This window comes from Cotesia glomerata, linkage group LG4, assembly GCF_020080835.1.
Source record: "Cotesia glomerata isolate CgM1 linkage group LG4, MPM_Cglom_v2.3, whole genome shotgun sequence".
In the NCBI taxonomy this organism is placed as follows: Eukaryota; Metazoa; Arthropoda; class Insecta; order Hymenoptera; family Braconidae; genus Cotesia; species Cotesia glomerata.
This window is the reverse complement of record NC_058161.1, coordinates 16,068,472-16,086,708: the sequence shown is the minus strand read 5'-3', so window position 1 is coordinate 16,086,708 and position 18,237 is coordinate 16,068,472. Positions and strand designations below refer to the sequence as shown.

Below are 18,237 nucleotides of genomic sequence, written 5' to 3'. Positions count from 1 at the left end.
GCACAATCATGATGAACATGATAGTGATCAGTGCATATGATATTGATGGAACTATGCATGATAATGATTGTTATGCATGATAATAACGATATTTATACTTGATAATATTGATGGATGTGCATGATAATTATTATGAGTATTTTGCATGATAATAGTAATGATCGTGCATGATACCTATAAATATGATGATAGGGTGAATGTGCATGATAGCTACAGTGATCACCATGATGATGTTGATGATTTTTATGGCCCTATTATTATTATCGAAAAATTTATAAATCGTTAAAATTGATCAAATCTTGTGCAAAAAATACTGTCTCTTTTTTTTAATGAGATTAAATATTTTTTGATACTTAATTTTAATAACATGATTAGGGGAAATTTAAGTAATTTAAATTTTTAAATAAAATACGATTACATTTCTATAAACTTATAAAACCGCTAATTATTCTTCAAATGATCAAAGTGATAAAAAATTTTAAGAAATTATCATACAACCATGCAACTTCTCGATTATAATAATATTTATCTGTTCGAAGTATGTTTTTGTTTAAATATATATAGTTCAAACCAAAAGGAAACATTGATAATACCTAAAATCTCAATTAAATAAATAAGTGCGTCAAACCACGAGTTTATATTTTTTAAAAATAGTTTTTTAAGTTTTTTTATGAGTATTCATTTTAGATGAGATGTTTTTTTGTAACACAAAAATGAGTGTTTACATTCGTTATAGAAAAAGAGAAAGAAAGAATGAGAGACAGAGAGAGAGAGAGAGAGAGATAGAGAAAGAGAGAGAGAGAGAGAGAGAATAAAAAATAAATAGACATGCAAAGTCTGCAGCCAATTAATATCATTAACTCTCTAGAATATTTCAGTATTTTTTTTTTTTTTTTTTTACTTCTTGAATAAAGTACCATTGTAATATAATGAATAAAATAATATTCGCGTCTCGTGGACTCGACTTTAATAGGAGTTTAAACATTTAGGATGGTGTTTTTCATAAAAATAAATAAAATAAATTTATAGTTTAGTGATAAAAAGAAATATTATTTGGAAACGGCTAAGTCAAATACTCAATCGTAACGTCTAAATATAAATTACATCTAAGATACTTATTGTTTGTAAATGCGATGTAATTCTTTGAGATGCATTTAATTTAAGTCAAATTAATAAAAAATATAATATATGTAAGGTAGTTTGTGCAATTTTTCACGCAAGAATAACAAAAAATTGTGCGTTTTCTGATAAAATGAAGTAACACGATAAAGAATGTGTACAATAAACATTATTTTCATCTTCAACAATTCACCACTCTACGTCTCAGCATATTGTGTGACACGGGTGAAAACAAAACAATTTCTATAGTGAATTTCACTGGTTTTCAGTCTCAATTCGTGTTTGTCCAGGTCACACACTATACTTTCCACAATTGCCTGCATTAAACTCATGTTTTAGTGTCAGCTGGAAGTCAGAACTGAGTGCTTTCATTTCCAAATACAAATAATAAATGTTGTTAATTTAAAACTCATTTTTGCTGAAACTACCATTTATTATAACAAATACCGGAAAAAATTTTTTTTTTGTACCGCGTGTTGGTATTACTCCAACTTTTTGTGTAAAATTTACTTTAAAAAAATTTTTTTATTTATTATAAAAGTTTTTTATTAATACTTCACTATTTTTTAACTTTAAAAAAAGTTTAAGTGAAGAAATTAGGTTCTTTACTTAAAAAAAAAAGGAAAAAATATTTTCAGTCACGCTCATGTCTGACGCTAGGATTCGAAACCTCGACTTGCCGTATACTAGTCCGGAGTGCCGATTAGTTCTACACTGAAAATAAAAAAAATTATTAATGAATTAAGACTCGAGTATGAACAGAATTTTAGTCTAAGACAGACTTCAATCACGAATTTCTTTCTCTTGAAGGTAATGTTGGTTCAAAATATTATCAATTTGTTTCAAGAATGCCGTTAAAACAAAAATTTCTACTACTTTCTAAAAAAAAAGTTTTAAATACGTTTGTAGAATAAATTAAAATATCTAATCTGTTTCTTTTAAGATTTTTGTGGTATTTTTACCGTTAACATAAAATTCTCTCCGTGTGGTAATCGGTAGCCTGCACCGAAAAAATCGGTAGCCTCTACTGAAAAAAATCGGTAGCTGCTACCGATCGCCAATCGGTAGCCTCTACCGATTATTTTTTTCCGTGTGGACTACAAATTTGGTTATTGGGGTAGTTACCCTGATAGCCACCGCTTTCTCAGAAAGTAGTTGACTTCCAGCAGTTACGGTTAACTTAACAGGCGAGACCATCTTTTTCTCGCTTTGCTCTCACGGAGTTCAACGGAACTATCTCTGTCGCACTCCCAACAACAGAGCAATTGCAGTTTCGATTGGTTTCACGAAACGAATGAAATTTTTGAAAAAAACGCTTTGTGGTGAAATAGTTTATTAAATTATCTATTATCTCTAAAAACGTTTTTTCAAAATTTCCATTCGTTTCGCTAAGCCGATTGAAACTGCAATCACTGGTCTCGGCTGTTAACATCAAGTTGGCGGTAATTCTTCACTCAACAACAGTTATAAGCAAATTGACGAAAATCTACGGCCGCAACTTGAATACAAGTTAACAATCAAACTTGTAGTTAAATTTCCTTTCAATTTTGCGACAATTTGACCGAAATACTTGTACAGCAAGTTTTGACGTCTATTCGCAGAGTAACTTATAGGCAACTAATAGGTAACCGCTTGCTTTGCCAACTCTTTCCGTCAAGTTTGCTTCAAATTGTGGACGTAGATTGATAGTAAGTTATAGGTAAGGTGGCTATCAGGGTAACGATTGTACTTAGATGAAGAATTTAATTTTATCAACCAAAGGTAATATAGAGACAATTGTTATCGACTGAAGATATTGATTTTTTGTACTAAGAATACGTGATTTAAGGCAAAAAATTATTAAAGTTCGACAACCGGTTATCCTCAAAATAAGTTTCTTGGGAAAATTATTTTTCTTGAACCTATATAGTTTTTCTATTTGTGTATTCTTCAAATTATAAAAATTTATGAATCGTTAATTTATAACAAACTTATAATACTCACAGTAATACCAACACTTATATTTACTGAAGTTATCTACAAAATTGGACTAGAATCAGTTAATTACAGCGATACTAAAACTTGATGTTTCGATGCATATAATATGTATTATGAAAAAATACTATCTGAAAAAGGATATGTGCCATTTAAACTAGAGATAATGGAAAGCTACCAATGGTTTTACACACAAACTTTTTCGCATAAATGTTAATAAAAATAATAGACTTTTTGATAAATAACAATGAAATGTAAAGGTGAATAATGAATTTACCACTTTATTCAAAATATATCTAATCAAACAAAATATTTATTTCTCGATTTAAAAAATGTTTATCAATTAAAAAAAAAAAATGAAAAAATCAGAGCCTAGAAATTTTTATTATTTAGCGCCTGTTATTTATTGCCAAGTAGCAATCTTGATCAAATTAATGTTAATCAGTGTACAAAAAAAGAAATACTTAAGGAGGTTCGAGCGTAACTTATGAGTCAAAATAATGTTAAAATTTTTGTTTCTTTCAGTTTTCCCAATATTCGTCGAAATTCTTTATTTTAATTTAAAATAATTTGAACAGTTTAATAGTTGATGATTTTAACTTATTTAATCAAATAAAGTAATAAAATAACTTTCGTATTTATTACTTGCCGGATTAAATAAACAAATTTGGCAACAGCGCGTTTGATTATACTCAATACAGAGACGTGCATGAGTACGTGAGTTCAATATTTTTCTCTCTGTAACTATATTTCTATCCTTTTCTTTTTTCTCAGCTGTTGACGCGACGTTGCCAAATCTTTATTCGAATAAATAGCTGACGATAAACGAGTCAAAAACATAAAATTAAACTTTAAATATTTCAAAAATTATATCGGTAATGTATTATTATTAAATTTTTTTTATAATTTACAATAATTCAAGTTTCTTGTGTATAGTTTTTTATTCGTTAAAGTTGGAAGGTTAATATTGAAAAAATAATTAAAGTCTCGTCTAAAATTTGTCCGCGATAAAAGCCCGTGTATAAGGAGATAAAAAATGTGATTTTTGAAATTTAATATCCAAGTAACTAAACGGTGAATCTTTTTAAAATTTTGAGATTAGATAAATGACGTATTTATTTATACGTATACTTAATTTTAAAGCTCAAAGTTGGAAATTATTTTTCACATTATTTTTGGGGTATCAGACAGCCCAGACTGGGAATCGAACCCAGATCTTTCGGTTACGCGCCAAGGGCTCTACCAGTTAAGCTATCCGAGACAAGTACTGACTACTTTATTCAGTCACGTATATAAGACCCACCGAGCAAACAACGCCACCGTCCATCTTACGGTAAAGAGCCATATTAAAGCAAATTTTACATTAATATTTTACATTATTTCACATTATTTCACATAGATTCGCTCGAACCTCCTTAATCTAGAATTTTAGGTATAGTATTTGATGAGAGTTTTGACCAAGATTGCAATAGGGCAGAATATTATTTGAGGAAGTAGTATGAATAAAAAATATTTTATCTTAAGTGTTCATCAAAATAGTGTGATATCAGTAGGAGTGAAAGTACCTGGGTGACAGGATTCTCGCCTGGCCGATAAACGACGTTATGAAGTGGTCGTTTCCGGCCCACATAATTGACGCACACGAACTCGAGTAGGCTGGCATAGATAAAACACATGCATACCCCATCCCATACGTTCATGGCAGTCAAGTTTGAGACAACTGGTAGTGTTGAACGGAACCCATTAGACGTAGTGAAAAAGTTGAGCATTGTTGTCACACCTGAAATCATTTATTTTTAACTTTTCAATATTATTACTTTAACTTTTTGCTGGACTGGGAAATAGGGTGAATACAAATAGACTTATTGGAAATAATCTCATGGCAAATTTTGTATTCTAAAATTTTTCTTATAGTCTGTTTACTTTTAACATTTAGAGTGGTGTTTTATAGAAAAACTATGAAATTATATTTGAAATTATTGAACAATAAAAATGATATATTACTAAAAAAAATAGTAATAATTTTAATGTAGTTTGTTACAGACTCAATTGTAGAATTTTTTCACGCCTCATAACGCGGATCGAAATGATAAAAATACACGGAAAAAAGTAAACTGTAATAAATAACAGTCGATTTATAATAAGTAATGATTAACTGCTAAAAATTACCATTTCAAACAGTAAAATCAAGATTTTACTATTCACTTTATAATATTTACCATTTAAACGTTACAATTTACTCTTTACATGAAAGAAAATACTACTTCAAACAGTAATATTCGCTATGTTAATAAATAATTAAATAAAGTAAATAAATAATAAATAAAAAAAAATAAATAATGAAATATTCAATGAACGTCTGCGTATTAAACTGCGTATTTAAAGAGCTTAAATAAATATTATACTTTGAAGTTTCTAAAAGTTTTGATATTGAAGAAACGTATATCGAACAACGTGTTCCCCAAAGGAGTTTAATTTTTCTCAACTTTGCGTTAAGGAAATGAAAAATTTTATAAATAGAAAAAATTTGCTCTTTCTAATCTTTAATAATATCTAACTTGTAAAACAATTATTTAATCAAAAAAATTAGATTTTATATAAACAATATTCTAAAACTATAAAGATTGTTATGGCCATATTTAAGTAGAATAGAAATTATTTCCACGGGTAGTCTTTTAAAATTAAGAATCATGAAAATCGGTCATCTATGTGAAAGTAGTAACATATTTGTACGTGCGTGCGTGTTTGCAGCTTTCTAATGAACATAGCAGCACAAACAAAAATTTTTTTTCTCCATCGAAATCTCACGAAAAAATCACTCAAGATTTGAATCTTTTTTTGCCGTAATCGAAAAAGTCCATCGCAGATTCAGATCCGATTCGTCAAATCAGGTAACTCGTTATTCACCAATCGACAAAGTTAATTTTCTTAAATGCCTAAACAGATCATCTTATCAATTTGAAACTATAATGAGTTTTTAACCTTGACATTGTTCGCTTTGCCATAAAGAGTATTTAAATAGATTGATTTGTTCAAAAGATACCGTTAAACAAGATTTAATAAAAAGCGATTGTTGTAGGGTATCTCTGAACGAGCTAATCGATGTGAATGTACCTCGCAGCGCTGTACAGAGCTTATCAAGCCCCGGGGATTACCCGTCTTTAGTAAACTGCATGTCAACATTTATACTAAAATCAACAGCTCAAAAGAATTAAGGTGCATATTTCACTAAAAAATACTGAAAATTTTCTTCATGTTTGGTTTAGAGTTTTACAATTAACAACCTTTACATTACGTGATCTTTATTTAACTATTTTCTTATATACTTTTGCCATTTGGCTATACTGCCTTAGGATTGAAATAAAAAAATTAGAAAAATGGTTGACCCTGAAGGCCATCCCTGCAACTTCCCGCTAATTCCATACTTAGGCGCTTAAAATTGCACCAATGACGTTTTTGAGCTCTTCGAGCTTAAAAATACAATTTATGGATTATTTTGAGCTCTCCGAGCTCAAAGAGATTGCTTTCCTATGCTTTTGAGCTCTTCGAGCTCAAAAGTCTGATAGGGATTTTATAAGACACTATTTTTTGAATTTTTAAACCGCAACAACTTTTGAATGAATAAACCGATTTTTACGCGGTTGGCGGCGATCGATGTAGTTTTTTGAGCTCTATAAATAATTTGCAACAAAAAAATTGATCTGATAAAACATTTCGGAGTTATTACAAAAAAAAAACACTTTTTTCGATTTTTTTCGACAACGATATCTCACGAACGCATTAACCGATTCTGACGCTTTTGGTGGCGATCGATGCGAGTTTTCAAGGTTAAGAGCTGATTAGTTTTTGAGATCGAACGATTTAGCCAATTCGGAGATATTTAAAAAAAATTAAAAAAAAACAACTTTTTTTTTCACTTTTTTTGCAATTTCTCGAAATCTACTGGTCCGAATTGGTTCCAACTTATAGGAAATCTAAGTTTGGCGAAGACCTTTTGAATGACACCAACTGCGATGAAATCGGTCAAGCTGTTCAGAAGTTATAAGAGGTTTACACACACACACACACACACACACACACACACATACATACATACAGACACCGTGACAACCTCGCGGGGATAGTCAGGGAAGCTTCCTGTGACCTTCAAACGTCGAGATCTGATGAAAACTCGATTTTTGCAAAACGGGGTGAAAACAATAACTTCCCGATTTTTGAAAATCTTCGATTTTCTTAGCGAGAAGTTAAAAAAGCGCTATTCGACATAGAAATCTTCTTTAAGTGATGTAAAAATAATTTATGAACAAATTTTACGATAGCTGACGCCACAGGGAGTTGCGGGGGTGGGTGTTAACAATGAAAATTTTTAATTTCTAAGGTGTAGCTCTTATATGCTCTAAATTTGGTAAGAATCTGCTATACGTGAGGTAGAAATGATGTAAGAGCGGATTTTATGACAACCTATTCCGAATATAGATTGCGGGGATGGGTGTTAACAATGAAAATTTTAAATTTCCAAACTATAGCTCCTATAGGTTCCAAATTTGGTAAGAATCTGTTATATGTGAGGTAGAAATGATCTAAGAGCGAATTTTATGACAACCTACTTCCAATATGATCTGCGGGGGTGGGTGTTAACAATGAAAATTTTAAATTTCTAAGTTATAGGTGCTACATACTCCCATTTTGGTAGCTATCTTTTATATGTGATGTAGAAATAATTCATAAACGAATTTTACGATATCTCACCCCGAAAAAGATTGCGGGAGCTTTAACAATGGAAAATTCCTGATTTTAAACTATAGCTCTGTAGGCTTCAAATTGGGTAGGAATTTTCTGTGAGAAATTAGAAATAATATACAAATATACAATTTTACGCATTGTTATATGTCATTTTTTTGTAACTTTTAATTTTTACTATGGATCATATATTTTTTTTAAAACAGTTGAATCTATATTTTTTACGTTCAATACGTTCAAATTACGATTTCAACGTTCAATACGTTCAAATTACGATTTCAACGTCCAATACGTTGAACTTACGTTTTCAACGTTCAATACGTCGAATTTACGATTTGAACGTTTAAAACGTTGAATCTACGACTTAAATTTCGACTCGGGTGTTCTCTTAGTGTACCTTCAATAGTGATATTACATTAAAGATTAGATTGTACAGCTTTTTTTTTTCAAGTAATTACTGTCGATCACAAAAATACACAATTGGCAAGAAATTCACTGACGCTGAACGTATATTTTAAGTGTATGACGTAACTTTACCATCTGTAACATTTCATATTTTGCGACACCATCTGGAGACATGCTCGGTGGTTTTCTTTTTTCGTTCGAGCGCAAAAAATATTCTTCCATCGATTTCGGATACATATTAATGTCGTAGTGAGAAAATTTTATTTAAAAAAGACTTAAATTTATATAGATAATTCTAGCGAGAGACAAGACTTAGTTAACTAGTAAATAACTTTATAATGTAGTTCTACAAACTGTAATCACAGATTTTGAACTTACAAAGTTGTTGAAGCATCTAATGCTGCATTCGATATTCACAGTAACAGTAACGTATCAACAATAGACTTGATATGCATGAATTTACCAGAGACTAACCGAGCTGAAAAACCCCAGCCCTGGTTTTGATGAAGCTCAAATTTACTGATAAAGAATCTACTTTTTCAATTGTAATGAACAATGAAATGTATTCACGGACAACATTTGCATTTAATTTTCGAATTCATTGAAACTGAGTGAATTTGAAAATTTATTGCAACCACTATAAAGCCATATTTATGTCATAAAATTTTATATGGCCGTATCAGAGCTTTAATGAGAGTAAAAAAATAATTTATCGATTTTTTATTTTTTTAGATATGCGTATGTCAATTAACATATTGTATTAAGGTAGTTGTCATGGTACAATATTGTCAAAAAATTAGAGATTATCCGCGCCGCAAAAGTATATGAGCTTGTAGCTAAGTAATCCATCATTTTTACGCAAGACTGTACCCGTAGAGACGCAACCAATATACAATTGTTTCCATCCGACACCGTAGATATATATTTTTTCATAAATTGTTGAACTTTAATCCGTTATTTATAAATAATTAGACGGTCAAAAAATTTTTTTAATTTTTTTTTTTAACTCACAACAAATACATTAAAAAACTATCAGTTTTTTGAAAGTTTCTGACAGTTTTTTTTTATAACTAAAAAAACTGGTTCAGAACTGCTGAGAACGTATGAAATCAATATTAAATATCCTATTCTTAATCGAATTCATCTCGGGTTATAGGTGGTCAATCGACTTAAAATTTTTAGGGTAATTGTATCATCATGATCTTAATAAGTATACAAAAATTTAGAATTTTTTGACAGGATGCCTTAACCACGACAACTACCTTAAGTTAAACAAAATTTGGTTGGGTTAAAAACCTATACTAGCAGATACGACCAAATTTCGTCAGAGGGTAAATAAATAAAAATTCCAATATAAAATTGAGATGAAATTTTTATGAAGCCAATTTATTCGTAATGTGTTTGGTCAAAAAGATCCGAACAAAAACAGTTTCACTGTAAAAAAGTCGCACCAAGTCCACGTTCATAAGACTATTAGGAAAAAAAATTTTTTTTTTCTTTACAAAAAGATACAAAATAAAAAAATTAAAAAATCCGAGTAACCGATATGATTGTTTATGATTTTCGGAAATTAAAAAAAATTTTTTTGTAAATTTAAAAGTAAAAAATTTTAGAACGTATTTAGTGTGCGCGGTTGCAAAATATTTTACTTTTAATGAAATTCGTAAAATCTATTTACTAGGACTTTAAAAAATTGAAATACACAATGACGCACACCAAGTAATGTTCTAAAATTTTTTTAATTTTTAAATTTACAAAAAATTTTTTAATTTCCGAAAATCATAAACAATCATATCGGTTACTCGGATTTTTTAATTTTTTATTTTGTATCTTTTGTAAAGAAAAAATTTTTTTCCTAATAGTCTTATGAACGTGGACTTGGTGCGACTTTTTTACAGTGAAACTGTTTTTGTTCGGATTTTAGTATTTTTTGTAATTATAATGAAAATTTACAATTGATAACAACTTAAATCTCGTGTTGACTGCATTTTTTACTGCAAACTATCCCCTTAAAGCTACAGTTTATGTAGATGTAATTCCAGTGCACCCTGGCGGCCATAGATGCAAGCTATGAATCACTTTTTACTGTAGTTGCGTGTCTATAGGAAGGATTGCTACACATTTTTATTTTATCTAGTCTGTGGCGCTGATATTCCCCATCGAAAAAGTCAGGATCGAAATTTCTGGACTTACTATAGTTTGTGCTGATAAAATTTAATAATTTTAAGTGAATTAAGTGTTATAATTGATTATAATTAATTAATATCAGTAAAATAAAGTATAAATTACTTTTATAATATATTATTTTGGAAAAAGGAGAACCATATAATTAAATAAAATTTTGCAACCTCGAAATACCGTTCTGCTTACAGTAAACACAGTCGGTAGTCTGGCGCTCCGTTTACAACGGATTTGAACGGAACTTGGCGCCAGATTCTACCGAATCTGTGGATCACAGCCTTATGGCTCCCGGGACCCACCTCGGATGCCAAAAGGGCGTACCAAAAAAATTTTTTTTTGAGAATCGATGAATTTTTGTATGAAACGTGCAGAAATGCAAAAAAAAAATTTTTTTCCTAACTAAAAATTTTCTTGGACTTAGAAAAAATAACAGAATTTTTACTATACGCCCTTATGGCATCCGAGGTGGGTCTCGGAAGCCATAAGGGCGTATAAAATTTTTTTTTTGCATTTCTGCACATTTCAGACGAAGCTACGTTGATTCCCGAAAAAAAATTTTTTATACGCCCTTATGGCTTTTCACCGGGACCTTTTGCCGGTATACGCCCTTATGGCATCTGGAACGCGATATCCTAAGTTGTCAATTTCTTTTTTTTTCATTTTCAGCGAAAATAATATTATTTGTATAAAAAGTCTTTATCTATTTTGATGAATAATTTCTTCTAACTCTAGAATAACCAAAAATATGTAATAAATTTCAATGGATAAATAATAATATGATTAACAGTTAATAAATATTGATACGCATGGAAAAGCTTAATACGACTTTGATTACTCTAACCCTTTTTTTACCAAATATCTTTAAGACCAAGTTATTATGATTCATATCGACAACAATTAAAGAGTTGAATTAGTCTGAACCAATAAGATCCAAGACTGCTAAGAAGTTAGCGGAAACCAAAGCGCGCATTCATTGACAAAGAAGTTGGTAAACGGTTTTACCACCGAAATTAACAAACAAAGAATTTACTGAAGAAACTTCGCACTATTCAAAACTCCTGTAAACTATTGGAAATGAGCAATTATTCTTGATCCCGGTTAAGTTAACTTGTTGATCGGAAAGGATCAAGTAGTGCAGGTCAAACTCCACGCCGACTGAATTATTAATGTGTGTTTATCTGCTGATGTAACAAATGAACATGTAGAACGAAATTTTTAATATTCAGTAGTATTAACAATGTTAAAAAATCCATAAAAAATAAAACAAGGCCATTCTGCAGCTGAAATGGAAGAAGATTTCCCGAAATTACTGAAAACGTGCAGAATTGTAATTATAAAATTTCATCAGATGTATAGATAATTTTCGGTCTGGACTAATAAAAAAAGACGTAAAAATTAAAGCTTTAACAAGCTTTTAGATGCAATTTTGAAAAAATTTGATAAGTTAATATATTTCGTTTTATCAATTTTGTCACGATAGACATTTACGAGTAACTTTATTTTTTCCGAATCTTCTATAAAAATATCGTGTTACTTTTTTCAAAAGAGATTATCGCTAATTATAAGCTCTTTTGGTTCTGCAGAATCAATAGGGTGTATAAAAAAATTTTTCTTAATTAAAAAACAAAGATCATACAATTAGATGACGAAATCAATTTAAACTCGGTATTTAAAAATAATTCTTTTCTAACCAAAGTTGTTTAGAAAATAGACGCTCGTAAGCTGATTTGATGAACTGGTGCTTTTATTTATTTTTTTTTTTAATAATTAATATTTAATATTTTGAACTGACAGTAATATTTTTCAATTTTTGTTAATTATTCTGATCGAATATTATAGTGCAGTTGAAGAAAATTCAATATAATAAGAAAAGGTTGCCAGTGATTTATAAGTAAGTAATTAAAAAAATTATTCATTAACATTTAATTTAGCGAAAATCATAGTTAATCACTGTATAAAGTTAATAAATACCGTGTTATCAAATTATTATCAATTTAAAATATTGAAAAAGCCAATAAGCTTTTTTTTTTTCTTTCAAGATTTTAAATAGACAATCATACCGAAATATTCTCGTGGATCTCATTTGTTTTTTTTTTATTATGAAAATGAATGTAACAGACATATGAAAATTAATTTACCATATATTTAATAATTTTAAAAATTTTATAGCAAATAAAATATGGCAAAAAACAAATTAGAAAAAAAATTGACGTGTAAAAATTTTAAAAAATAAAAAATGCAATTTTTAAAAAATAATTTTTTGGAACAAATTTTTTTGATAAATAAAATTAAAAAATTGTCAAGTGATTGCTAACTTTTATGTCATAACAGACATACTATAATTTATCAAGAAACTAAGAAAATATAAATTCACTGGTGTTATTAATTGTTCAATGTTGGCTTATGAATTTTGATTTCATAAAATATTATTATTGTTTTTTCATTGTGAAAATTTATTATTATCTGCTACGTTCATTTTTCTTTTTGTTTATTATTATATTATTATTATTATTATTATTATTATATATCTATCGTTCTGTTTAGACAATGGGCAACAGTAAAACACCATTAAGTACCGAAAGAACAGCAGTATACAAAAGAAACAAGAGGAGAGTAATAAGATATTTGAAAGCTTTTCCACCCAGAACAACCGGACCTATTCCAAAACTTTACTTGGAGTCGCCGGTAAGTTTAAAGTTCACAATTAAATTTTGTTATAATGTTATAATTGTCAGGGAATGAAAATTCGTTGCAATTGCACGGAAAAAAGTAAACTGTAAAATTCACTCGGATTCCGGTTAATTTTTATAGTTTCAAACAGTACAGCGGACATCGGGGTGGTACAAATGTAAATATTACAAAACTTAAGGGACACAACTGGTGTGAAATTTTCAAAAAATCGATTTTTTTTTTCATATTTTTATAGGTTATACCTTTAAAAATAACATATTAACATTTATAATTGATATCTCAAATACACTGAGAGACAGTTTTATTAAATACTAACAAACGCTTATTTGTATTTAGTAAAACACGTATTTGGCTCATGCGCAAATAAAAAATTTATTAAATACAAATAAAATTTTTATTTGGACCAGTTTTGAGATTTTATTAGAATTTAATACGTATTTATTAATATTTAATAAACGTTTATTAGTATTTAATACGCGTTTATTAGTGTATAATACGTTTTTATTTATACACAAAATAACTTAGTTTTTTAGAAATCAATGAAAAATAAGATAAAAACGTCATAATCGGTTTTTTTTGTTAATAAATGTTTGTCAACAAATTTTATAATAAATCTATCTATTATCATCAAATAATGTTAAACTATTGACGATTATCCATAGTTTCAAATAAAAAAATGTATATCAGGAAATGGAATTTTATAATGAAAATACATAGAAATTTTTTTTTTATTTTTAAAGATAAATATTTATGACACTGAAGTTAACAGATAAATTAAAAAAAATTTTTTTTAATATTATAGCAATTAAATTATTATCAAAATAATATGATCAAAAAGTTCTACATGTGAAAATTAATAAAAATTACAAGTGAAAATTTTCAGAAGCATTTTTTTTAGTATTAAAAAAAAATATTTTAGCAATAAACTAATGATTTTTAATAAATGATTTATTTACTTATAAATAGATTTATGAATATAAATAAAAATATACAAATATAAATATATAGATTTATTTACTAATAAATCATTTATGTTTAATTAATTTTGAACTTCTTGCTTAAAAAATGAAATTTAAAAAAACTGGGAAGTTATTTTTTATTATTAAAATTCAGAAATTGTGCAATTATGAAATAAAAAGAAAAATTCGTAACAACAATCAAGTTAACTCAATTATACTGAGAAAAATTGATTGTTGAACATTGAAATAATTAAACTAAGAACACTACACTCAGATCAGTTAGTAGCGCCCGTGACACCGCTCGAGACTTCCACGCAGACGGATCAGGTTCAAATCCCTCCACACCCGAATTTTTTCAGAATTAATTTCTATCAACCAGTAGTCCATCGCCTCAGAATAATAATAATTCAAAAATAAACAACGAAAAAAAATTTTTTTTTTATTATTTTACCTAAAATTTGATTTTTTGCCTATGCTTGGCCGATGCTCGGCCAATGCTTGATTACTATGTTCGGCCGACGCTCAGTCGCTTATATCGGCTGGGTGTTACCATCCGATACTCGCCCAGTCTTGGCCCAACGATATTTCACGATACTCGGCCGATACTTAAAGATCGGTTACCAGTCTTGGCCCAGTATCGGGCCGATCTTCATTTTTTGTATGGGTAGTTTTATTCAGTAAATAAATAAATTGTTTTCAAAGACATGAATTTATCAACAGTTAATAAACTTTTCTGTCAGTGTACATAAAATAAAAAGAGTAATAAACTTACCAATCATGACTCTTGCAGGTACAGCATTCCATTCAAGCCAAAAAGTGATGAACGAGCTCGTTACCAGTATTATTCCCGGAATAAAGACTGTGGTAAAGTAAAAGGCACGGTCCCTTGTGAAGATAAGATCCACTTTCAGACAGCTGTAGTTACCTAATTATTTTACCAAAATTAAGATACTTTATTAAAAACAATTATGAAATAATTTTTCTAAAATTCGACATAAAAATGCTTCTCTACTTTATCACTGGGGTTAACTAAAATACTAATTTTCTGATCTTTATTCAATAAAATATATTTGTTGTAAACTCTGGATATTTCTTTCCTATTAACATTGACATTGACAAAATTTGTAGTACTCAGTGACTAGCTTGCAAGCGACATTAAGCTACATTGATAATGATAACAATGAGCGGTAATCAATTAGTATAATATTTATAAGCTAAAAAAATATATTTGGTAGTCTTGGTTCTGTCTCCTTCTTTGAAAGTTTCTTCCTCTTCATATTTCATAAAATTGACAAATTTAATAGATAAATTTAAACTGTATTGGTATAAATTGAGGTTTTGTTCACACTAATCAACATTCCAAAATTTTTTACCTTGTTCTTCAAACCTGCGCTGGCACAGTGAACACTTTGAATCTCCGAATTCGTCAAACTCGTCCTCGTAGTCGACAATCACGTGTGCGCCAGCTGCAACAGAACAGCCACCGATCTGCTACCAATTTTACTCACGTCCCCATTATATTATTACATCATTTATTTTTTTATTATTCATTTATTATTAATTACTCATTTATTCCCTACTTCTAAAAGACCCTCTATATATTTCTCTCAAAAATTTCTTTGAAAAGCGAGACAGAATCCAAGATTGCCAATGCGATTTCTATTGTATGTTACAGCAACGCTATAATAATAATAATAATAATAATAGTAATCATGCTTCGGCTTGGTATTTTTTTATTTAATTGCACTCGCGTACATTGCTTGCATTCATGCATACAGTTTAATCATGCTTTGATAATTAAACATGCAAATAAATATTACAAGGTTACTTCCAGTATAAGCATCGATCTGACATTTCATACATACGAGCAAACAATATAGCACATCAAATTATTAATAATAAATTATTTAAAAGTCATTTTATTTGCAATCAGACTTTTTAATCAATTATAACTTTTTTTTAATTAAAAATAAACGGTTGTCATATTGAGTTAAACTCATCTGCTGCGGACACCAATTATAAATTATAATTTTTTATTGTGGTTCAATAATTAAAACTTGCAACCTGCTGTCATAATGTTGCTATCAATAATGGTGAATTATGAAGAAAAATATTATTTATACCACAATAAATAGTTTGGGTACTTTTGAAATAAATTATGAAAAAAATAATTTTGCTATGAAAGGATCAATTACTATTAATTTATTGGAAATTCCGACGGAATAAAATTATAGCACCAACAGACTATTTTAAATTTCTTTAACAACTTAATATATAAAATTGATGATCACCATCAACCACATACAATCGTGAAAAGGTAAAAATTTAAGTGTAGGTGTTATGGATCATACCACACAGTAAAAAATTTTGCGTGATTGCGTAAAAGAAAGGGGTTATAAAAAATGTAATCTTTAATATTTAATACTTTTTTGTGTTAATTTGAGAGAATTAACACAAATTAGTGTCAAATTTACACATAAAAGTGTTTAATAATTAATACAAAATTTTTTGACGCAATGCTTATAAAATATTTTGAGGAATTCGACGAATATATCGATTCGAGAAGGTTATTTTTTTTAATATTAAAAATTTTGATTTAAGGTAGTTGTCATGGTACAAAATTGTCTAACTTTATTTTAGAGAATCTTCCATTTGTACGGAAAAACAATTAGTTAAAAATTTATTGTCACTTCGAAAAACCATTTAATATCTAATAGAGGTACACTGAAAAAAAAAAAATATGTGTGTGTACCAGAGTACACAGGTAAGAAGTGAAACTTCTTTATGACATCATTTTTTTACAATTTACAACTTTACATAAATTGGGTAGATGAGACTTGAGAAAAAAAAATTTTTCCGGATTAAATTAAAGCTATTTTAGTATTATAGACATGCATACAAATGATATAAGTAATTCATTTTATCATTGTTCTTATCTGTATTATTAAGAGAATAAGCGAAATTTCGTGGCTAGTGTATTTATATGATAAAATAGGTTTTTATGGTTAAATTTGGTATCGTTGGAAAAGTTTTGACCTGGAGTTGTGCCTTTTTACACGCTTTATATTAGCTTCACTTGTATGTCAGTTTGTCAGTATGTCAGTAACTCTCCGTGGGTAATCTGCGCGCCTGCGGCCTTCCTTGGTTCTGGTAGCCGTTTCTCAGGCTCGCTCTCCGAAATCGAACTCTGATTCCCCGTATTTATAATATTTATAAATAATTATTTTTTATTAGCTTCACTTGTATGTCAGTATGTCAGTATGTCAGTATGTAACTCTCCGTGGGTAATTTGCGCGCCTGAATATTTTTGATAATCAACAAATAATAGTTTAAAAACTAAAAATCACGCTTTTATAAATAAACCAAACTAAAAAGTAAAAATAAATAATAGTTTAAAAACTAAAAACACGCTTTTTATAGAAAACCAAACTAAAAATAGAAAATAAATTTAAATTAAGAATAGTGTTAAAAATTTCAATAAATATAAATTAATAATAGTGTAAATAAAAAAATGTATTTTATTTTAAAAAGCGTGGGGTGCTTTTAAGATATTATCAAAATGATAATCACTCTACTCATATCTGTCAATAAAATATTTATAACTATTGACACCATGCACCTCACGCTTTTTAAAATAAAATACATTTTTTATTTACACTATTATTAATTTATATTTATTGAAATTTTTAACACTATTCTTAATTTAAATTTATTTTCTATTTTTTAGTTTGGTTTTCTATAAAAAGCGTGTTTTTAGTTTTTTTAAACTATTATTTATTAAGGTTTCATATCATTTTCACCAATAGTTAATTTATGATGATAAGTATTTAGGCTGAATTTAAAAATGCTCTATCTCTAGATACATAGTTAAGAAATGACCCTGTATTGACCCTAGTGAACTATTGACGTTGTTAAAGATATAAGCTCATCCCGATGATACACTCATCAAGACCTTTAATTTAAGTACCCACAACAATTTTTCATATATTTATATGCATTATATATATATATATGTATAGATGAAAAATATATCAAAATGCATGTGGGTACTCACATAAAAGCTCTTGATGAGTGTAACATCGAAATGAGCTTATATTTTTAAAAATATCAATAGATAAAAAAGTACAGTGCAATTTAACAAAAGTCATTATTTAATAAAGCAAAATTT

General features: G+C 28.6%; 1 protein-coding gene and 1 long non-coding RNA gene across 20 annotated transcripts in view; one reads left to right on the top strand and one right to left on the bottom strand.

Moving 5' to 3' along the window:
* Window positions 1-18,237, bottom strand: part of LOC123263674 (glutamate-gated chloride channel) — a 168,465-nt gene that overhangs the window by 12,591 nt on the left and 137,637 nt on the right. For 11 of the 19 annotated variants that reach the window (XM_044726600.1, XM_044726598.1, XM_044726602.1 and 8 more), the window contains 3 exons: window positions 15,443-15,535; window positions 14,842-14,994; window positions 4,659-4,873 (listed from right to left, as the gene is read on the bottom strand). In XM_044726600.1, the coding sequence (XP_044582535.1) occupies window positions 4,659-4,873; window positions 14,842-14,994; window positions 15,443-15,535 (461 nt within the window). The remainder of the gene's footprint in view (window positions 1-4,658; window positions 4,874-14,841; window positions 14,995-15,442; window positions 15,536-18,237) is intronic. The other 8 variants (XM_044726608.1, XM_044726609.1, XM_044726611.1 and 5 more) reach the window with 1 other exon arrangement.
* Window positions 12,220-15,149, top strand: LOC123263683. The gene is made up of 3 exons (XR_006509202.1): window positions 12,220-12,310; window positions 12,964-13,104; window positions 14,860-15,149. It is a non-coding gene; the product is annotated as an uncharacterized LOC123263683 (long non-coding RNA).